Source organism: Cervus elaphus, chromosome 8 (assembly GCF_910594005.1).
Source record: "Cervus elaphus chromosome 8, mCerEla1.1, whole genome shotgun sequence".
In the NCBI taxonomy this organism is placed as follows: Eukaryota; Metazoa; Chordata; class Mammalia; order Artiodactyla; family Cervidae; genus Cervus; species Cervus elaphus.
Window position 1 is genome coordinate 13,172,706 of NC_057822.1, and position 23,080 is coordinate 13,195,785.

At 56.2% G+C, this 23,080-nt stretch overlaps 1 protein-coding gene across 1 annotated transcript in view; it reads right to left on the minus strand.

The window, feature by feature from the left end:
• Positions 1-770: 770 nt before the first annotated feature.
• The window catches only part of SDC3 (syndecan 3), a 38,534-nt gene continuing 16,224 nt past the window's right edge, over positions 771-23,080 (minus strand). Inside the window, exons 2-5 of the mRNA XM_043909513.1 lie at positions 10,823-10,940; positions 8,362-8,975; positions 5,784-6,075; positions 771-4,840 (exon numbers count right to left, since the gene is read on the minus strand). Of these exons, the coding sequence (XP_043765448.1) occupies positions 4,674-4,840; positions 5,784-6,075; positions 8,362-8,975; positions 10,823-10,940 (1,191 nt within the window). The 3' untranslated portion in view covers positions 771-4,673. The remainder of the gene's footprint in view (positions 4,841-5,783; positions 6,076-8,361; positions 8,976-10,822; positions 10,941-23,080) is intronic.

Genomic DNA, 23,080 nt, shown 5'->3' on the forward strand with positions numbered 1-23,080 from the left:
CAAGCCCCTGTTCCAAGAGGTATGCAGGCAGTGGCAGGGAAATCCCCCACGAGGTGCTGAAGAAAGGATTTCTACCCTGAGGAGCCCAGGGCTGACTCTTACCCTCCCAGCTCCATGACCCTGCAACCCCAGGAGGCCGTCCAGGCTCCCAGGCCCCAGAACTGCTCCCAGGCCCCAGAACTCCTCCCGGCCCGGGGTTCTGTTCTATTCCTGTGAGCTGATAGTTCCAGGCCCTCTGCTAAATGTTCTTCCTCTCATAATCCCACTACCTTCCATTTGGGGGGGGGGGGGGGTCGTTAATGCTTATCCCATTTCTCAGGTGAGAACACTGAGGCTCAGGCCAAGCTAAGGCTCAGGCTAAGTCAGAATCAGGAAACATCACCTGGGTTTGGAACCAGGCCTTTCAGAACCTCAAGACATCTCACCTCAGCCAACGGATTCCAATATCCTGCAGTTCCAGGTTTCTCTCCTTGTGGCCTGAAACCAGTTCTTCCCCCGAGGGTGGACCACAGAGCCCCCAACGCCACGTCCTGGCCTCTGTCCAACCGCAGCCCCCATTCAGCCTGGCCGCAGTCAGCTCCGTGGTTTCCTGAACACTCTAAAGCAAGAGCAGCTGTTGCCATAATGGTTCCCACGAGGGGTTGTCGGTCAATTTTCTCTGCTTGCTTCTCAATTTCCTTTAAAGGGGGATGTGGCTGAGACCCAAGTGGGGCCACGGACTGCCCCTCCCCAAATGACCTCCATGCTTATCTCACACTCTGACCACAATGCATCATTTCAGCTTAATTTTATTTCCTCTTATAAATGGGCACAGCACGGGAAGTGTTAAAAAAAAAAAAAAAAAGGAACAGTTCCTTCACAACGCTGGGACAGGTAAGCACCCACAGTGGGACAGGTGCCTTGGTTTCTTTTTCCAGTCTTTTTCCACCACTTTTTCCTACTGAAAGTTTTGGCCATGAACTCGGGACAGGTATGGTTAATAAACAGGTTAAGGGGAAGAAGGGACAGAGAAGGCCTGGGGGAGGGAAGGACAAATTCCCCCCATCCCAGGCTGGGTTCTTGGAGGATCTGTACAGGAGAAAGGACGTGGTGGGAGGCGGGGGGTGGGGGGCACACAGTCTTCAGGGGGCTCTCTGGAGCCGCACTGCCTACAAAAAATATTTACATGCATTCACCACGCTGGGGCCACCGCGCTGAGCTGCCTGCTGGGCACCCGGGGGATGCTGGGGCCACGAGCCCTTTGATGGCGACTCTGGGGCCCAGCCTCAGCATCTCCGTAAATCTGTACACAGTTTGTGGGCTTCTATTTACAGGCAAGAGGCCTGGGGAAGCAAGTCCAGGGTGGTGGCTGGCAGGAGAAGGAATTCAGGAGCGCCAAGGAGGTGGTGGCCCCTTCTGCCCTTGAGGCAGAGATGCATCTGCTCCCTGTGCCCAGGGCCCCAGCCTGGAGGCCTGGACAGATGGCTTTGCCAACCCCAGGTGGGTCTGGCCTGAGCACCCCAAGCCACCGCCCACCGACCTGCCCGGCCTGGGCCCCAGTGATCACCCGTCTGCTTCCTATCGAGGGGACTGACCCTCCTGGGGAGGTACCCCTCTCGATCCCCAGGGAGATAGAGCCTGGGCTCTAGAAGTCACAGTTGGGGGTGGGGGGTGACCCCGGCCCGCCTTGTCCTCTCTGGCAGCTGAGGCCCCAGAGAGGCTGTCAAGCACACAAGCCCCTCTTCTTTTGCAATCGGCCGTGTTTCCTGGAAACACTAGGCCCCTGCAGGACACCTCCCCAGGAGCACCAGGGTGCCTGGGGACATATTTGGGCAGGCCCTGCATGCATCACACCCTGTGTCCAGGCAGGGTGAGACCCAGGCACTCACATCCAGCTCATCCTTTTCACCGCCTGCTCTCAGATCACCATGCTGGACTTGGACTGCTTTTAAGCTTCATGAAGATTAAGCCTGGACATTTGTCTCGGGGCCAGGGCTCAATGAATGAAGCCCTCAGTCTCTTCTCTCCAACGCTAAGGATGCAGAGAAGAGGCATCGGTCAGCGGGTGGCAAAGCCCCAGGCCCCAGGTTAGAGGCCGGTCCACAGAAGGTGAGGAGTCAGGCCTGCTGGGGTCAGGCTGGACCCATGCGGCCCCTTTAAGCCCACTCCAGCCAGCCCAGGCCCTGCTCAGCCATCCTGTGCTGGACCCCGCCCCGACCAGAGGCTGTGCAGAGGCCACCCCCACTGCTGGGCCTCCTACCCCGGTCCCAGCATCCTTGGATGGTCCAGATCCTCTCTCCGCCATGCTCCCTGGCTTCTCAGCCTCGGCCTGCCCAGGCCTTCACACCAGAGCTGCTGCCCCAAGACAGCAGCCTGCCAAGAGGCAGGGTAGAGGGAGGGGAGGCTGGGGCTGGCTTTGGTCTCCCTCGTCCCCCAGCCCTTCCGCTCCAGGAACAACCGAGGCCAGGTCACCTCCAACAGATCGTGAGCCTAGGATGCCTCCCCCTGCTCCTGCCCCGCAAAGACTTGGACCAGGTGGGCTCCTCACAAGCCTCCAGGACTTGCCAAGGTGGCCTATAGGCCTGAGAGATGGAGCCTCAGCCTGGGAAGACGGTGGAAAAGACAGGCTGCAGGAGCTCCCTGGAACCTCACCCTCAACGCCTCTGGCACCCCCAGCCCTCACCCTGCAGAAGTCTCCTGCCAGCGAGTCTTCAAAAGGGAACAGAAATAAAACCCGGCTTTCTGACTTTAACCAGGGTTGTGGGCAAGGGGTGGAGGGGTGAGCTCCAGCCACCCACAACTCAGACCACATCCCGTGGCTCCAAGACCCCTCTCAAAGCACAGCCCCCATGGGAGATTTGTGACCCCACGTTTAAAATATCTACAGAAGTGGCCCCATTTGAAGGGTAACAAAGAAGAGGGAGGCGGGCTGGGGCCTGGAACATCCCCAACCCCGCCTGTCCTCAGCCCTCAGCCAGGGACAGTGTCTGGATGGACTGCTTCTAGCTGCAGCCAGGAGAAACACCAAGTTGTCTGGCCAAATGCATGGGCACAGGTCCACCGGAAGGTCCCCGAGAAGGCCCAGGGGTGGGGCTGAGGTGGGCCTGGTGAGGCCAAAGGGAGAGGGTGCAGAGGGCCCAGGCGCCAGGCCCACCCTCACAGGCACTTTGGAGACTTGTGTCCTGGGAGGCAGAGTCGACCCCCTAGCTCAGAGCAAGAGGAGGATGGAAGGAGACCAGGAGCCTCACCACATGCCCCCTCCCCACCAGGAGCCTTTGGTGCTGGGAGACCCAAGCCCCCTCTCCAGCCGAAGACTGAATTCCAGGAACCAGCCTGCCTGCCTCAGCAAGTGGGGAACTTGCCCCCAACCAAGCCCTTTGCAGGCTACAGAGGGTAGGGAGCAGGTAAGGTGAAGCCAGGTTCAGCAGGTGTGCAAGGCCCTGAGGGGGCTTGTGGCCATGTCCCCCACACTGCACTTAATTCCAGGAAAGGCAAGTGTCCAAGCGTGACAGCAGGGCTGTGTGGGTGTGGGTGAGATTGTGCACCCACGTGGGATTGCATCTGACTCGCTGGGGTTTGGTGGCGATGTGGTTGGTGAGGAGTCGTGAAGGCTGAGCGTGACGGGGCAACTCGGGGACCCAATATGGGCTGATTGTTTCGGCCTAATTGCACCCTCCCCAGTGAGCCTGAAAGCTGGAGGCAACACGTGTGGTGTCGGAGTGTATGTGGGTGGGCAGGAATAGGGGTGGCGGGATGGCAGAGAGAGAGGCAGGCCACACCATTACCATTAGGTTATGATGATTAGTGACTTGCATTGTCATAAGCATTTGGGGCAGGGGGGCACATAAGAAACATATGAGAATAAACATCTTTGGAAAAATGTGTGTGTCTGTGACGTATCTGGATTAGCTAGGTGGTCAAGATCGTGTGTGGTTTTGTCATTGCGTGCTTTTCTCTTTGTGTGTGACAATACGTGTAACCATGTGAGAGACGGTGTCTGTGCAGAATCCACTAGGAGGAAGGAGGTGCAGACCCCTCCTCACCAGTGGCTGCCGGAGCACTCTCAGGAAGCTGGGGCAGGCCAGGAAGGAAGTGAAGCCTGTGGGTGCATGTGCATTGAGCAGAGATGAGGGAAAATGACCCCATAATCCCAGAGGGGCCAGGACAAAACAGGCTGGTGGGTGAGGGGTAACGTCTCACCCAGGCAGAGAGTGAGCCTGGGACAGGAGCAACAGGGTGCAGTGTCCCAATGATTTCAAGGGCTGGGCTTGCCAAATGCTTGTCCTAGAAACCAGCCCGAGTGCCTCTCTGCCTCCAAAAGGAAACCTCAGCCAGCCCTGTGGGGCCAGGTTGAGGCTGAAGTCCCACCCCTTCGTCCACCAGCCAATCAGGAGTTCCCTTCCTCCTGTCCATCTGATGTGAGGTCCTAAAGCTCCAAGCTGGTGGCTGGGGGAGGAGTATGTGGAACAAGTGATGAGCTCATAAGGGTACAGTCTGGAGCAACGGCAGTGCCCCCTGTCCCTTGGGGAAGAGCTGCGTGAGGCTGGCAGTCTGGGCAGACCTTGGGAGGGTGGCAGAGATGAAGTGGGGCCAGGATGTCTCCCAGGCCCAGTCCCAGGCCGGGGCTGGGGATGCCAGGCCAGGGACTGGACATAGGGGTGGCGCTGAGGCTACAGGGAGGCACTCTGGCTCCGCTAGGCGTAGAACTCCTCTTGCTTGTCAGGCTTCTGGTATGTGACGCTCGCCTGCTTGGGCTCCTCCAGCGTGTAGCTGCCCTCGTCCTTCTTCTTCATGCGGTAGATGAGCAGGGTGACCAGGAAGGCAGCAAAGAGGGCGCCTACAACCCCGCCCACGATCACAGCTGTGGAGAAAGAGGGCAAAGGTCAAGGCCACAGGAAGGGCAAGACAACCTTAGAGCCTGAGGAAAGGGCAGAGGGTCCTTGCAGGTAGAAGCAAGAGTTGGGAGGGAGCTGGGAATCTCAAACTTGAGACCAGAGTCGGAGTGAAGTTTGGAGTCAATGCTAAAACACCAGCACTGGCTGCCATTGATACTCCTCACCACAGCCTGGCACTGTTCTAATCATCTGTTCTAATCATATGAACACGTGGAATCTTCATACAGTGCTACTAGGGAGGTGCTGTGCTAAGGTCCTCATCAAATGTGAGATGCCATCAATAAGAAGATGCTCCAGTATTTTATATACCCTTAGGAAAGAAAAAACTCTGCCATCTAAACTAGGACACATCCCAACTGCAGAACAGTTAACATGAACACACGTGCGTTGAGACTGATTAGGAGCAAAATGATAACCCCCATTTCGCAGATGAGGAAAAAGCATGCCTGGAAAGGTGAAGGACTTTCCCGAGGCCACGCTGCTCATAAGTGGGGAACAGGGTTTGGGCCACAAATCCAGAGACTTCAGGAGAGAAGACCAAGGGCAGGTCCTCGGGGCTGGTATCAAGGGTGGGAGCAGATCAAGCCAAGGATGGGGCCCTAGATTACGATCCAGGGGATAAGGTCCAGGAGGGATAAACAAGCATGGCCCAGGGAGGCAGAGGTCAAGGGCAGAGTCTGAGAAGAGGTCAGAGGGTGCTGAGGAAAGTGCGGGAGGTAGGACAAAATCTGGGATCAGAGGGTCAGAAGAGGAACTAGAGGGTGGGTCCCCAGGTCCCCAAGTCCCCAGCTTTCCCTTCCTAGAAAACTAGGCTTCTAGGAAACCCACACCCTACCCTCCCTCCTGGGCTCCTGGGGGGCAAACTGAGGCCCCACCAGCTGCCCCCTTCTCCCAGGCCCCAAGTCTCACCTACAAGCACCTCCTTCCGCTCCAGGATGCTCTTCTGGGGCAGCTGAGCCGCGGAGCTGCCTGAGTCGATGGCATTGTCCAGGAGGCCAGGGCCTGGGCGGGCACCCTTGGGCAGCGTCCCGGGGGGAGGCGATGGCTTGGCCGCGGCCCCACCCACAGCCACCACCTCATTGGCTGTGTCTGGCTGTGTGGTCTCTTCCTCCGACAGCTCAAAGTCCCCACTGGGTCCCCCGCTCACTGGCATCTCTCGCTCATCCCGGATGGTGGTCAGGAAGGACTCTGGAGTTGGGGTCTGTAGGGAGGGTAGCATGAGCCCAGGAGCCAGGCCCAGAACCCCTGCCACAGGGCAGCCAGACACACATGCACACCAGCCCACTGCTGCCACTGCACTTCCCTGGGGGGGCTGATACTCACTAAGCACTCACCATGGGCCAGGCACTGTGCTAAGCACATCATGGGCCTTTTCCCCTCAAATTTTACCCATTAAGAAGGTATTAGCACCCCTACATTACAGAGTAGGAAATAGGCTCAGAGAGGTTAAGTGACTTGCCCAAGGACACATAGCTAGTAAGTGGTAGAAGCAGAACTAAAATGAAGATCTGTCCAACTCCAGAGTATGTGTCCCTAACACTACACTACACTACCTCTGTTATCCTGGCCACATCCTGGTCCCCATCCCATCTCCATCCCTTCCTTCTCCAGCTGCCTTTCTTGGCAGCTGCCTTAGCAGATTGCTATCAGGGACTGTTGTCTGGGGATAGCTGGGTGCAGATTTTAAATACCTGGGCCTGATCCTCGATCCATGTGCCTAAGGCAAGGGTGAGTCCTGTAGCCTGAAGGTCAGTCCAGTAAGTAAGCGTAAGTCGCTCAATCATGCCCTACTCTTTGCGACCCAATGGACTGCAGCCCACCAGACTCCGCTGTCCATGAGATTTTCCAGGCAAGGATACTGGAGTGGGTTTGCCATTTCCTTCTCCAGGGGATCTTCCCGACCCAGGGATCGAACCCGGGTCTCCTGCACTGCAGGCAGATTCTTTACCAACAGAGCTAAAAGGGAACCCAGGGATCGAACCCAGGGATCGAACCCAGGTCTCCCACATTGCAGGCGGAATCTTTACCGGCTGAGCCACAAGGGAAGCCCCAAGGTCAGTCCAAGAGCACCACAAATCTCGATGGCTCCCAGCATCTGGAGGCAGGATCCCAACTAGAGCTGGGATCGCAGCAAGGATGGAGCTGCTTCACAGGTGTGCATGGAGAGAATGGGTCCGGGGTCCAGGCCGAGGAAAGGCCACGCACATGCACAGAGGCTGCACCAGCGACCTGCTCTCAGTGCCCCAGCACTGCGTCCCCAGCCCACCTGGCCAAGCATCTATGAAACACCAGGTTCCCCTAAATGCTCAGAGGAGCCTAGAGCAGGGCCCGTGTCCTGCTGGGGCTGGCTGGGGAGTCGGACGGGCTGATGCTGACCCAAAGGCAGCTCCACAGCCTGGGGGTTCTCCTCCAGATGCAAAGGGCTTTAGTACCCCAGTCAATGTCACTACATCCCCTCCTTGCCCAGCAGCACCAGCAAGGATCAGTCTACTTCTCCCACTTCCTTGATCCCCTCCCCATCCTGGCATTCCTGGCATCCTCATCCTCTTCCCTGAACTACCATCCCCATCCATAATACCCCAAACACACACACACACACACACCATCCATAACACCCCAAACACACACACACACACACCCTAGAGCTGACTGCCAAGTTCAAATCCTGACTCTGCCACTGCTGCCCGTGAAGGCTTGGAAAGTGGCCCCACCTTAAGGGAGGATGATGGCAAGGCCCACCGCACTCCGTAGGGCAGGCATGAGAGGGAGAGGAGATGGTGGCACAGGTAAGTGTCTAGCACTGAGCCTCCACCCAGGCAGCACTCCATGAACGTGACCTGCAGTATTCATCTCCTACCGCCCAGCTCTTAATCCCCCTCAGATGGATAATAACAACAACGATGATGATGGTGGTGGTGGTGGTGGCGGTGATAACAAAAGTGAAACGTTTTGCTTGTTTAGTATTGCCAGGCACTGCTCTAAGAACCTTGGCTCTGTTGGGAAACTTAATTCTCACAACCCTGTGATTTGCATTCTATTCTTTTCTCCTTTTCACAGATAAGGAAACAAAGGTATAAAAAGGATCAGTGACTTCCTGAAGTTGCATGGTGGTGGAAGCATTCCAATGCCGGCTGCAGGGCTCCTGAGTCTGTGCTTTTAACCAGAACACACAGGCCCCTGGCCCCTTCCCCTTTGAACACTCCCATCCTCCCAGTTCCTTCCCCATTAATGTCTTGACCTAACATCTAAAGACCCCGGCCCAGTCCCTCTTCCATCCCCATCCATCTCGACCTCTGTCCTCATCCTGTGACTCAGCCCCAGTGCTGGCCTCACACCTCTCTCACCCTCCTGCTCCCTGTCTGGCTCATCTCCAGAACATTCTAGATCTCAGCCCTGTCCAGCTCCATCCTCCTCCTCCCACCCTGCCCCCCGAGCCCTGACCCACCCTCCTCTGCTCTGACTCCCTGTCCTCTCCACATCGGCTCACCTGAGCCACCTCCGTGGGTCCAGGGGCGGTGGTCCCGAGGGGCAGCGTGCTCTTCTCAGGGATGTCAGGCTTCTGGGTGGTAGCCGGCCTGGGAAGGGCCCTTGGCCTGGAGGTAGCTGTGCTGACCAGCCTGGGAGTTGGGGCCTCTGTGTCCAAGACAGCCACCGTGGTGGGAGGTGAGGGCACCGCTGGGGTAGTGGCCCGGGCTGTGGCCGCTGTGGTCAGTGGCAGAGGCAGAAGCCTCCGTACGCCGGTGGTCCTTACGACAGAGGTGGTGGCCGCAGACGGGGGCGCCGCGGGGATGCTGGGCACGGCGGTGGCCACTGTGGTGGGCACTGTGGCCACCGTCGGGGGCCCCGTGGTGGTGGCAGTGGTCGTAGCCGTCGGGGTGGAGACGGTGGTGGCTCTCTGGCTGGGCTCTTCTGGCACCTCTGTCAGCAGTGGGGGGCTGGTGGCCGGCTCCGGGGTGGGGCGCTCAGAGGGGAGCTCTTCAAACGGGGTGCCCACAGGCTGGATGTCCATGGTGGGCAGCACCGCGGGGGTGGTGGACATGGCCAGGGCGACATCTGGGCTGAACCGCACGGCTGTCTCAATGCCCGACTCCTGCTCAAAGTCTGAGGGGGTCGGGGGGAGAAGGAAAGAGCTAGGAAGCTGGGTGATTTGAGGGCATGAGGATCCCAGATCAGCAATGGCCATCAAGATGGGAGGCTCCCAACCCTCACCCTTTGCATAATTTTCCCAAGACAAGAGGAGGGAAAGGAGGAAGGCACAGTCTGGTCAAAGCTTACCAGTCGACTGATGGCTAGTGATGCGTCCCAGTTCCTCTCTGCCTAGCCAAAAATTCTAAGGGACCACTTCTTCCAGGAAGTCTTCCCTGACTATTCCAGCCCACCCAGTCTGGAGCTTTTCTAGCAGACTGAATCTAGGCAGTGGTAACTCAGGCCCTACTGGCTTCAGATCTTGCTGGAGGTTACAGGCAGGGGAGGGGAGGGGAGGATGGCTGTGGCATTCTGGGAAGAGTCAGACATGCCTACAAGCTACCCAAGCACCCATGGTGGGCAAACAAGGTTCCCCCAGAGGCACAAGCAGACAGCAAGAAGGAGAACAAGCCCCTCCCACAGAGGCTGCTTGTGCAATCTGGACTCCAAACCCAGACAAATGAAGGGAGGGCCTCAGCAGAAATAAGGAGAGAGATAAGCCACACCAGCTCCCGGGGGGTCTGAACCAGGCAGAGGAGGGGTGGGGAGGAGCCTGAGAGGTGTGGAAGTAGAGATGTTACCACCCATCAGGATGGATTTTATGAAGATTCTCACAAGATTTATAACTCATAAGATGCTTAAAGAAATGGGCTAAAGTGAGGAAACTAGAGGCGAGGGGCTGTAGGGGGCCAGCTCCAAAGCACACAGACCCCCACCATTCCATTAGACTCTGCCTGTCCCCTCCAGGGCCCCAATCTCAAAACACACCCCTTTTTACTACCAGTTGCAGAGCTTCATCTCTGTGCCAGGCCCTGACGTCTTAAACTGAAGCCTCCCAGAGGCTCGGCGTGCGTGAGCGGGTGCCAAGTCACTTCAGTCCTGTCTGACTCTTTGCGACCCTGTGGAGTGTAGCCCTCCAGGCTCCTCTGTCCATGGGATTCTCCAGGCAAGAATACTGGAGTGGGTTGCGGGTCCCTCCTCCAGGGAACCTTCCCCACCCAGGGGTCAAACCAGCCTTTCTTAACGTTTCCTGAATTGGTAGGTAGGTTCTTAACCACTTGCCACCTGGGAAGAGCCCCCAGAGGCTCCGAAAAGAAGGCAAATTTATCACCATTTACAGATAAGAATACAGACTTGGAGAGGGAAAACGGCTAAAGACGGCACAGCTATTAGGTTGAGAAACAGATTCAACTTGGCGTGCCTCCCTTATCTCAGGCTACTCTGCTGGGCTTTCTGCGGGACCATGGAACTGATTTGTCCCAGGCACCACTGGAGGCCCCTCTAATTTTTCCGTCACTGTCCTAACCCCGCCCTTGGCCACCGCTGATTGGGCAGAACGGGGGCACGTGACCCCAATTGAGCCAATCAAATGGGCCTCTGCTCACTACACCTGAAACATTGACCACTAAGTTCCTCCAAAAGTGGTCACAACAGTATGAAACCTGGGTTACTGAGAAGCGTCCGTGTTCCCTGACAGAGGCTGGAGGTCTGCAGGGAGACCCAAACAGTGCACAGAGAGACCCAGAGACAGAGAAACTGGGAGTGCTGGGCTCTGGTTCCACCCCGGGGGGAAGACGGCCTGCCCGTTACGTGCTTAAGGTCCAGGAGCTGCCTCTGAATGACCTCTCCCTCCCCCACCCCACGTTTAAGCAAGCCTACCCTACGAGGGCTCCTCTTCCTTGCCATCAAAGCCTCGGATGGGGCACTGGTGGGAGGCTGGCACTGTTGACATGATATGTAGGAAAACGGAATGGGGTACTTACAACCGGAGCCCGACCCAGAGTAGAGGTCGTCCAGCTCGTCATCAGGGAAGGAGTCGTCATCCCCAGAGCCCTCGAGGTCCACGGGCCTCTCGAAGTTCTCACTGCGCCAGCGCTGGGCCTGCGGAGGGCAGAGGTGGGCACACGGCTCAGCAACCGAGGCCAGCGGCCTGGACAAGCCCAGAGGAGCAACAGACACCCTTCTGGGCCAAGTGACAGTGGAGGGACAGCATCAGACGTGGCTTCAGAGGCAGAGAGCCGGGGTAGGCCGGATCACCACTTCCTGCCTTGCAGGTTGCTGTGAGCACGCAGTGTGCTAGTATGTGCTGAGCGCGCCTCAAAGCAGCCGGTACTCCGCACAGGGCAGCCCCATCTGCCCCTTCCACAGCCGGGAAGACTGAGGCCCCAGTGCCCCAGGTCACCAGACAGCACGTGATGTGACGAGGTCCACACTCTGCTAGGGGTGCAGTGCCTCACACCTCAAAATCCCAAAGGCAGGCCCATTTATCCCATCAGACAGACATAGGTGTTGGGGAGGGCTGGGACTCTGGGAGGGAAGAAACTTGGGTAATGGGGGAGGGAGAGAAGGGAGTGTAGTTCCTAGTTCTGGTCTTCCCCAAAACAAAGTCAGCTCCAGAGTCAGCTCAGGGCATGGATGCCACTTCCATGTCTGCCACAAGGGTCTCCTAGGGGTCTGCCGGGATGAGGGGAGTCCAGCCCTCCAGGTCCAAGACTCTTCCCAGAATCAGAACTTGGGAAGGTGGGGCGTTGTGGCTCCTGGGCCCAGACCATCCCCCCTCCCCCCATTGCAACCCCGGCCTGAGAGCCAGCACTAAGGACATTGAAGACAGGAGCGTAAACCTGAATCCAGACTGAGCCTGGCCACAGTCCCTGCCCCCTGAGAGCTTTCAGAGAAAGATGAGCTGGTGCTCAGCTATAGAGGGTTATTAGCACCTGGGTCTTAAACAATTGAATGAGAGAGGAAAAAAAAGAAAGAAAGAAATAGAGCAAGCAAGCAGGGGGACCAGAATAAGCAAAGGCTCCAAGGTGGGGAAGCAGAGCCTGTGCCATCAGAGCTGGGTCTGGGGGCCTCATCCAGGGTCCCTCAGGACTCCTGCGGTCACTGCAGTCCAGTCACCCGGCCCCCATCTGTTCCCGGAACATGCCTGCCTGGTGTCTCCTGCCTCTTTCACTCATGCTGTTCCCTCCACCTGGAACACTCTCCCCTCCCATCCTCTCATCTTCCAACTTCCCAGAAGCTAACTCACTCCCCATCCCTTCTTCCGAGAAGCCCTCCTACTCTGAGCTTTCAGAGCATCCATCCGGTGCTTCTGAATTCACATCTCTCACCACTAGTGAGCTGGGCAGGCATGGGTATACACTTCTCCTGTGACTGTGCCCACCCCCACTAAACTATACCTTGATGGAGCAGGACTGTGTCAGACACACAGTGGGTATCAGCAAGTATCTGGTGAGGAACGGACTTGGTGTTGGAGGATGCAATTCCTGGGCGGTGGGGGTGGGGGTGGGGTGGGCGCAGGACAGGCCAGAGTTGAGTTTGGGGAAGCCCCATCACAGGCTCTCAGGGTTCGGCTGGCAACTTTTCTCTTGGAAACTGGTCATGTTTCATTCTTACTGCACGTCAGAATGTTGTAAAAACAGAACTCAGCAGGTCTGACGCAGAGTCTGAATACCCCTACTGTTTGACTGACATGGGGAGTCACGGAAGGTATGTGAGCAGGAGAGGGGCTAGCTCAGCATCACAACCTGTGCTCAGCCTCTCACACCCCGCCCCTGACAGCCCCTTCCTGGAGCTCCTATGGGGCTAGAGAGAGGATCCCGATCCTGGCTTCCGGGCCCTGAGCCTCGACCACCTGCTCTAAAGCCCTACCCAGACCAGGCAGGGCAGGAGGCCAGGGCGGGGTGCCAGGAGATTCCCCCAGCTTACCCATCACCCCCCCAACACACACACACACACAGTCTCAAAGTAATGAATTAATCAGTATTTACTTGCTACCAGTGAGTCATGGAGTGGAACAATTAGAGTAATTGCTCCGTGACTAATTGCCGGGTCTTCCTCCGTTTTAGACATTTCAGGAGCTCAGAGCAGCTACCATCCAACCTTCCCCAGTTGCCATCTCTGCTCCCACTTACCAGAGGAATAAATTCCCTAGGACCCAAAGGAAAGGGGCTAGGTGCTTCCCCACCCCACACCAGCCTCTATGACCCCACCTTAGCTAGGGTCCCTTGGAGATTTTCTGCTCCATTCTTAGGCCACCAGCCTAAAGCCAGAGACGCGCAGCATGATGGGGCCTGAGCCGGGGTGTGGCCCGGACTGTCTCTCCATCCTTCCAAGCAGCTCAGGGAAGCTGAAAGCCCTTTAGCTGGGAGGAAGGGGCCTAAGAAGCCTGTGGTCCCAGGGGACCCCCAAATTGGGGTAAAGGTGGGGGGCCAAAATAGGGAGTCCTCATGATTCCACAGTGACCAGCACCACACAGCAGCCCCTAACAACCTGCTCCCAGAAAGGCTTGCACAAATTCAAACCCCCCACCCCTACAAAGTCACATAGAGCCTTGAAATGACATACCCAGAGGCACGCTGACACACGCTCACCTAAAGGCAGCTAGAGAGAGGCACCGCGTGTTGGCATGCCTTTGGGTGCAAACAGGCGCATACATGGGTGGGGGGGGCAAACGCTAAATGCGGGCACACGCGGTGCAGCTCTGAGGCTCAGAAACAAGTACGGAACCTCCTGTGAACCCGTCAGCCTCTGCTCAGGTAGCTCTCACCTAGATACTATTCATCCCCAGCTCAGTAGCCATCGACATGACAACCGTTACCATGACGACCATCTCCTCCATGCTAAGGACCAGGAGCTCCAGCTCCCCACAGAGATGCAGGGGGTGGGGGGGGGGGAGGAGGGCGGGGGGGGGGGAGCAGGAGAGGGAGAGATCCTGGAAGAACAGAGAGAATGACAGGGACGGGGAGGGCGAGGCACCGGATGGGGACAGAGATGCAAGGACAGAGGGAAGCCTGGGGTCAGAGGGGCAGGGGCGGGGGTGACAGGGAGGAGGGAGTGGAGGGAGGGCTGGGTGTGCGAGAGAAAGAGAGAGAAGGCAAGAGTGGGAGGCGGAGGGAGAGAATTCTCTCACATCTTAATTTAGCCTCACGCTCATCAGACACAAAGCTGGGGAAGGGGCCACCTCAGTGATTTTCCAAACCTGCATCCGAGAGAACATTCCTTCCAAATAATGAGCAGCCCCCGGATGGGGTGGGGGGGTGACGGCCAACAACCAGGCACCCCTGAGTTCACCCCGGGAAACTTAACCCTGGGACACCTGAGACCTGTGGGGTGGGGGAGGGGTGCAGGATTCCATCTTGCCCACACAACCCCCACGCCTAAGTGCCAGCTGCCCCCCTCCCTGGGGGACCAGCGCTCACAGGGCCCTCCCAGGAACACTATAGGGGTGCTGGCGGTGGCTGAAGCTACAAGGGCTGCAGAGAGGAGGGGGGTTGGGGAACAGAACCCGGCAGACAGCAGGGAAAGCCTGAAGTCACAAGTACCAGAGGGGGTAATGACAAACAGCCTTTGACCCCCAAACGACCTCTCTATTTGCATAATTCCATGCATAATTAGCATAATAATCTGTACCAATTCCCTTAAAAGAGCACCCAAGTCAAATGCCAGCCTCCCCCAACCCTCATTGTGTCCCTTCCAGGTAAACCACACACCCTCCCATGCCTGATAAACATATCCCAAACAAGAGCACCTGTATGCGTGCATGCACACACACACATGTCCAGCACAGACGCTCACACACAGTCGTGATCCACATTTACCGACCCCAACCTGTGTACCCACAACTCACAGACAATAGCCTAGCACATTCCACCACGAGCTCACCCATTTGCTGCCCCCCAGCTGCACACACAGACACACAGTTGCATCCCTCTCTCCACCTAATACACCCCACACAACCTCGGCAAGATCCCATAACCACATGGGTGGCACACACAGACCCTCCCCACGACCAAGCATTGCTATTCATATTCCCCACGCCAGTGACCCCTCAGACTCTGACACAAACCTCATGACTTGTAAACAACCTTTTTTCACACTTGCATCCTCATACCCCCCACACACAGCCCACTGTGAAAGCCCCTGCGTCTTCTGCTTCCTGCCACCACCTGTCCCAGCCAAGACACCCACCCAGAGGCTCCCCCAGCAGCAGGGGAAACTCCGAGATTGCTGGGGGAGCTCCTGAGGGTCCTCAGGGGGCTCTAAAGACCAGGGCCCACCCTTATGGAGGCCCCCTCCCAGGTCAGGTTTGGAAGCACTCTAACCTGTGGCACTGGCTTCAACCAGCACCGCCTCCCACAACTTCATTATACCCACTTTGCAGAGGTAGGCACTGAGCTTGGGGTTTAGAATTGAGACATGACCGTGAGTCCTCAGCCTCTGGGCCCTTCCTCCAAACCTTCCAGGTGGCCCCCAATCTGCTGCTCACCTAGAGTTCCTATACCTGTGACCCACACAGCCCCTGGACAACCTCAGCTCAGAACTACCACCCGCCCACACCATACACATGCTGGCACATGGCAAACACCCCAAATGCTCCCAAATACCCACTGCCCACAAGCTCTACCCATGCATCCCTGAAAAGGCACCCACTGCACCACACATACGTGCCGCTCCACCCCACCCCGACAACCAGCTACAGGCCCCTGAACCTGCCTCCCACTCCCCTCCACACACGTGCACCATGCGCACACCACGCACACTTTCCCTCCGGGGTACATACAAGCACACACACGTGGCACCTTGGAGGATGCAAGGGTGAGACGTGGCACCTTTCCCAATGGACACACCCCTTGCCATTTTTCCTCACTTCCCCCTTGTCACCATCTGACTTCATGCTGACCCACAGCCTTGACCCAAAAAAGTAACTCAGGCTCCCTGCCCTGATGGGACCAGCAGTAACATGAGCTGCCAGCCACTGGCCCTCCTCCACCCCTACCTGATCCTCTCCATAGGGCTTCAGAGCCACTGGGGTGGGTAACTTCCACCACCGTCCCTCTCTCATGGGGTTGAGAGAAGGGACGTGTTCAGGCAGAAAGGCAAGGCTTCTCCTTCCTCCAGCCCCCACTCTGCTGCCAAGCTTTCCTTGGAGACCAGAAGTCTAGGATCTCTCATGTCCAGCCCCCACCACCTCCCACCCCCCATCGTGAGCCTGCCCAGAGAAACAGGATAACACAGAGGTTAAACCAGAATGAACCAGCTCCTCCCCTCACTACCCATCAAACATCAGGCAAGCCACTGAATCTCTCGGCACCTCAGTTTTTTCATCCATAAAATGGGGATGACAATTGCAGTATGTGACTCGCAGGGGTGCTGTGAGGATCAAAGAGGATCATGCATGTGATAGGCTTAAGGATAGGACCCAACACTGGGAGCTGAATAAAGAATTGTAGCTGGGATTATTGCTAGGTGTATGTTAATATTTCCATTATGAATTCTGAAGATTTTATCTCATGTAAGCCTCACCGAACTCCTGAGGGGAGTAGCATCAAGACAGTTACACCCAGGCTGCAGATGCGACTATTCATGCCCAGAGAGCCTAAGCGGGCTTGCCAAAGCCACACAGCAGGGGAGAGCACAGAGAGAGAAAAAAGGAGACGCTGGGTGAGGCGGGGAGGAAGGGCGAGTTACAGAAACAGACACAAAAATTAGGTCAGCTGGCGGGGGGCCAGCAGCCCAGCACCCTGTGCAGTGCTAATCATGCTGCAAAAACTAAGAATAAAATCAAGCATAATTAATTCTGCCCGCACTTCCTTCCCCACATTAGCCAGGCTCGGCCTGCCCTCTCCTGTGACTAGAGGGCATGTGAGCAACAGCTGGGGGCCCAACTTTGGGTTCTTGAACCCAAGCTGGACTTGGGTTCAAGTCCAGCTCTGCTTACTTGCTGGGTGACCCTGGGCAAGTTACTCAACCTCTCTGAGCCTCTATTTGCTTAAATAATACCATTGTGAGAATCAAGTAAGATAATGCACCAAAACCACTCTTGTTGCTCAGCACACAGTTGGCACTTCATAACCATGTGTAACTAGTACTGTGGTACATTCCCCCACCCCCACCCGCCCAGACCTCACCTTCAGGCCTGAGTGATCACTAAGTTCAACTCTCCCGTCTTACGGAGGTGGACACGGAGGCTCAGAAAGGGGATGAGAGGGAGGTGGGGAATTAGCCCAAGACGCAGCATTCAGAGAGGTGAAGTAATGTGTCCAGTGACGCACAGTGGGACTTCACACCCGATTCCAGAAGCAGGGTGGTCTCAGCAGAGCCCTCTAGACACACAGAGGCTCCATCCCCACCAGCACCCCCACCCCACCCCCGTCCCCAAAGGGCCCTCAGTCCTGTGAGAACTCAATGCCCCTCACGCTCACCAGCTCCAGCCCGGAGACCCGGAGCGTCACCACAGGAATGTGGGCTGGGGCCAGGCTCCGGGCGGCAGGACAGCCGAGGGGGCAACACAATGGAGAGTCCAGACCCAGGAAGGGGGCCGCCCCGGTCTCCACACCACCCCCCCACTGTCCACAGCTGCCCTGGCTGGGAACCCAGCACTCGCCACATTTACTGGCTGCCGGAGGGGTGCGGGGTGCAGAGGCTGCGGCTGCATCAGTGGGAAGGGGCCACGGACCCCAAGTCCTGGGGAGCAGAGGGGCCTGGGGGAGGAGGAGGGGGCACAAGGGCTGAGAAGGCCCCTCTGCAAACAGCCAGCACAGCCCAGACACACACCCAGTCCCCCACACATCTCCCCACCTCCCTTATTCCAAACACTTGCCCCCAGATCTCCCACAAGGGTAGCCTGAAGTGAAGTGAAGTGGAGTGAAGTCGCTCAGTCATGTCCGACTCTTTGTGACCCCATGGACTGTAGCCTACCAGGCTCCTCGGTCCATGGGATTCTCCAGGCAAAAGTACTGGAGTGGGTTGCCATTTCCCTCTCCAGGGGATCTTCCCGACCCAGGAATTGAACCCGGGTCTCCCGCATTGTAGGCAGATGCCTTACCGTCTGAGCTACCAGGGAAGCCCCAAGGGTAGCCTAGAGGGCAGGAAAACAGCCCTTTGGGTCCATCCCCTCTCAGCCAACTGCTCTGGGAAGAGACATCCTGACAGCAGAGCCTCCCCACGCCACAACTGCATTCCATCAGCTCCACCACCTTCTCCACTACCCACCCCTGTGCTCCCAACCATCCTCCCCAGAACCCTCTCCCCACACTACCAATATTCCTCATCTACACTGGACCAGAGAGTGGGCAGCATCCCGGCGCAGGTGACCGCAGCCTCTCAGACCCAGACAAGTCACCCTCCCACCCCCCAGCCCCCTACCCCTGTCTCTGCATTTCCGACGTCTCATTTGGAAATGAACCAGAGCTTGGAGCTCTAAGCCACCTTTCTGATTCGGACACTCTGGGTGCCCAAGAATTCAGCCCTTGCCCAAGAATTCAGCCCTTGGGTCAAAGAGAGCCAGGGCAGTGTTATTTATAAGAGAGAAAGTGGGGAAATAACCTACTTTCCCAACGTCATGGGACTAGTTAAAGAACTTAGGGCACAACCATGACATGGAATATTATGCAGCTATCAATAACTGTGTTTTCACAAATCCACACTGTCTAATCAGGTCATTAAAAAGCATAAATGCATAACAAAAGGTTTTTTTTTTTTTAAACTCTTTTCAAAGAATATGCAAGGACATGGGGAAATGTACACTCTGGTTGTCAGGAGGCAATGTAGCATGACTGTTGATAGGATCAGACAAACAGTTCTGTCTCTCAATACCTGGGTGACCTTGGACAGGTACTTAACTCTGTCAGCCTGGTTTTCCTACACAAAGATAATAACCACCCCGTCGGATTCACTGTAACAGACTTAGGGTGCCCACACATTAATGAATTACTTGATAAATGTTGGCTATTAGTACTATGATCATCATTAAGTCTAAAAAATAGGTTAAAGAAAAAATACGTAGAACTTGATCCTGGTAATGAACATTACCAAAAGTTCATTTGGTAATGAACTCAATACCAAAGTGTATTTCTAAACACTGAATTCTACTAAAGGTTCCCAGGGGGCTCTCTCTGGGTGGTGGGATTACAAGCAGTTTTTCATTTCTCACTCAGAATCTGTTTGTATTTTCCAAATTTTCTACAATAAACTCAGAGTACTTTTGTTATTAGAAATAGCATGCTCTGAGTTCCCCTGTCTGCTGTTTCCTGGTTCTCTGAAACTCCTTGGCCCCCGTCATTCTGCCGAGACCCCTATTGGGGCTGGTCATGAGATACGAGCAAACAGAGGAACCAGCAGAAAGGAAATGAACACAAAAGCTTCCGAGGGAGCTGGAGGGAGCTGGAGGGAGCTGGCAGGCCGGTGGCCCAGTGCCTACAGAGCTGCATCTCACTGCAGACTGGCTGGCTTGGCAGAGCCCAGCTCCCTCCCCCGGCACTGACCAGCTGGCAGCCACGGTTGGCTTATAGTGATCAGACATCTCGGCCGCAGGCCACCCGCCGGCTTCATCCAACAGCCTAGTTCCCACCCTGCCAGCCCCAGGCCCTTACCGTTGTCACCTACACCTGGACAGAGGGTGACAGCGCAATCCTGGGAAGAGCAGCCTCCTCCTCAACCCAGGGCTGGGACGTCCCTGTCACCACTCCATCCATCAAGCCGCCTGCCCTCTGGCGTCACCCTCTCGGCCACCCTGACTCACCCTGCTCAATTATCCCTGTCCCCAAGCTGGTGTCTGAGAGCAGGACCACCCACTGAGGCCCAGCTGCCCCGCCCGCGTGCTCCTCCCACGCTGAACCCTTTGTGGATTCCCTCCAGGCCTTGCACGTGCTATTCCTGCTTCCTGGAACATTCTTCCACAGCTCTGCCCAGCCAGCAACTACTTGACCAGCCAGTCAGGACAAGCAGTACTTTTTATGAAGCACCTCCTGGGTACCGGGCACTATTATAGATACCCAGGTTCCCGTGGGCTACAGGACAGGTATGTGCTCAGGAAGCTCTGTCAGCTCAAACTGCCTCCCCTGCGAGGCCATCCCATGCCAACCACCTGCGTTCTGAAGTGGGAAGTCCCTTCATAGGGATCTACCTCCCTTGTGCTGTCATTTCTGGGGGCAAGGGGCCACAACCGCCTCCCATCACTCCAGTGGGCCCCTTCTACCAGAGCTCATGGAACCCACTGAGCCACCCTAGGAAGCAGATTCCACTGTCCCCATCTACAGATAAGGAGACTGAGGCTGTTAAGCCACCAGTAGGGACACAATGGGATTTTTTTTTCCCTTGACCATGAGCAAGAGTTATAGCTCCCACAGAGGGTGCATGCACTTAATATATGCACCTGGCCTCATTTCTCTTCAAGAACATCTTACCAGTAGGGGTTAATTAGCCCCATTTCACAGATGGGCAAACCAAATTTCAGAGAAGTGAAGCAACTAGCCCAAAGTCACACAGCCACTGGGGCCAAATATGAACCCTGGATTAGTTGAACCTGCACACCTCTTTCCACCCCTCATCAGGAAGTTCCTCAAGGCGGGGGGGTGGGGGGTTGTGGTGCGGGAAAGCTTCAGAGTCTACATACCGCCTCCCACATCCAGCCCAGCACCCTGCACAAAGACAGACAGACTAGGAATGAGAAGCAATGGAAAGGTAAGTACTGTTCCCATGACAGGTGACCCAGCTCAGGTGAGCAGCCCCACCCACCACCCCAGGACTCACCAGCCGGTGCCCCTGGGATTGCATCTCCAGACTCTGCACACGACCCTGCCAACAGACTCGGCCCTGGCAACATCTCCTGGACTGACAAAAGCCCATCCTGACTTCCAGAGAGCCCTGGTCAGGCTCCTTCACCTCACCGTGCCTCAGTTCGCCTTCCCACAAAATGGGATGATGATGCCCAATATTCAAGACTCCAGCTGTGACAAGCTGACCAGTTACCAGGCAACCAGTAAGTATTGGGGCGTGACCCGGTGTCGCTGCTCAAAGCTCACATCCTCAGAGTGGCCCTCCCTGACCCCCAGCTCCATCCACATAACCTCCCCACACACACCATCACTCTGTCAACGGCAGGCTTACTCCTCACAGCCCACCACAGATTGAAATTAGTTTGTTTACTTATTGACCTCCTTGTCTAATGCCTAGCTCCCCTCGAAGAGCTCCTGGGGGCAGTGACTGGGACACAGTCGGCCTCCATCAATTCACTGAATACTATGAATGGGATCACCCCTACAGACCTGCTTCAGCCACTTCTCTGATTACTATGGGATCCTGGGTAGGACCCTCTCCTCTGGCCTCCGTCTCCCCATCCATAAAACCAGATGGGTGCACAAAGTTCTCTCTGATCCCTCCAAAAGCCAACCAGGGCTCCAACTCATCTGGGAGGAGGGAAGAGAGACAGAGAACTGATCCCAGCTGTTTGTCATAAAATGACTATGCAAATTATATGCAAAAACATGCAGGAGAGTAGGTTCCCAGTGGAGCCTGCAGCTCTGGCCCCTTTACAGCCAGGCGTGGGCTGGGAGGACTGGAGCGTTTACTGAGCACCTACTAAGCACCTGGCCCTTACGGACAGGACCAGGAGGAATGGGCCTTCTTACTCCGTAGACTCAAGCCAGTCAACCTGCTGGAGGTTACAGAGAACTCAGCTGGCGAAGTCAGGATGGAGTTGAGGGGAGCAAGGCAGCTGGGATGGGGGGCTGGTAGTGGGGGAGGGACTGGGAAAGCAGAGAGAGACCCCCATGCGGTGTGTCTGGTCCTCACCCCACAGAATGAGACCTCAGGAAAGGCAAGCCCGCAGGGCACAGGGTGCTTCTGCCCGGTCTTAGGGGCCACCTGAAGCCAGAGGCGGAGGTCACAGGGACTTGGCCAGCCCTGGGGATCCTCTGGGACTCCAGAAAACCAGACAGACCCTGCTGGAGTTGGTCAGAGGCACGGCCAGTGCTTCCGGCTGTGCTGGGATACTGTACAGCTCTGCCATCCGCCCCAGAGCCTCCCCGGGCACAGGTCAGGCACACACCACACACACACAAAATACACCCATCTGGGTGTGAGTGTGTGGCCTCCTGAGGAGGCCGGCTGTGATCTCCCTCACCCTTCCATTTGCCAGGGTATTTAGAACCAACACAAACTCACACGCAGTGGAGATGCAACTCCCTACTCCCAGCCCAGGATGATTCCCCTGGCTTCTGAGTGGCTCCATTTCAAGGGACAGAACAAGCCAGACTCAGTATGAGTCATGGGGACCTCAGGGGCCCCCATCACCATTGCCTACACAAGAAACTTGAGGCACAGAGCAAGGAGTCAGGGAAAAAGCTGGAGGAGGCCTGCCTAAGGCCACATTCACTGCCAGGGTCACCTCCAGCCCAAGAAGACATGCTATGAGATATGCCCCAGCCCTCACCCTCATCTGCTGAGTCCTAGGAGATAGGTGGGACCTCATCTGACAGTAAGCAGGAGCTTTGAAGCTAGACTGCTTGGATCCAAATCCCAGCACTGGCCCTCAGCAGCTGTGTGACCCTGGGCAAGAAAGTCCACCTCTCTGAGCCTCATTCTCTTCTACAAAATGAGCAAAATGATAGTATCAACCTCAAAAGGTTGGGAAGGTTAAATGAAGTTATCCAAACAGACTCTCAGGCCAAAGCCTAGCTACCTCTCAGCTGGGTGACCTTGGGGCAAGGTGCCTGGCCAGAGCCTCAGTTTTCCCAACTGCAAATGCGCCGACAGGATAGCCCAGAAGGTCATGAGAACTGAAACAAAAGTTCTGACACAGAGCCTGCAGTCAGAACACAAAGGTTTCTTTCTCTTTTCCCCTGTTCTCAGAGGCCCCGTGATTCCTGACCACCCTCAGCTTCTCCCCTTGATAATCGTGATCTGTCACTAAGCGCATGGAGGTTTTTACAGCCATGGTGCTATTAAATCTTCTAAACAACTCCTCAAGGGATAAATTTTCTTCTCAATTTTGCAGTGAGCACCCTGCCTTGTCAAATACAGGTGTTCTATAAATACCTGAGGCATGAATGGATGCAAGAGTAATGTGATCAGAAAGTCAGAAAATAACAAGTAGTGGTGAGGATGTGGAGAAGTTTGAACCCTCACGCACCACGGGTGGCAATGGAAAATGGTTCAACCACTCTGGAACACTGTCTGGCAGTTCCTCAAAAGGTTAAACATAGAGTTACCACCATATGGCCCAATAATTCGACCCCTAG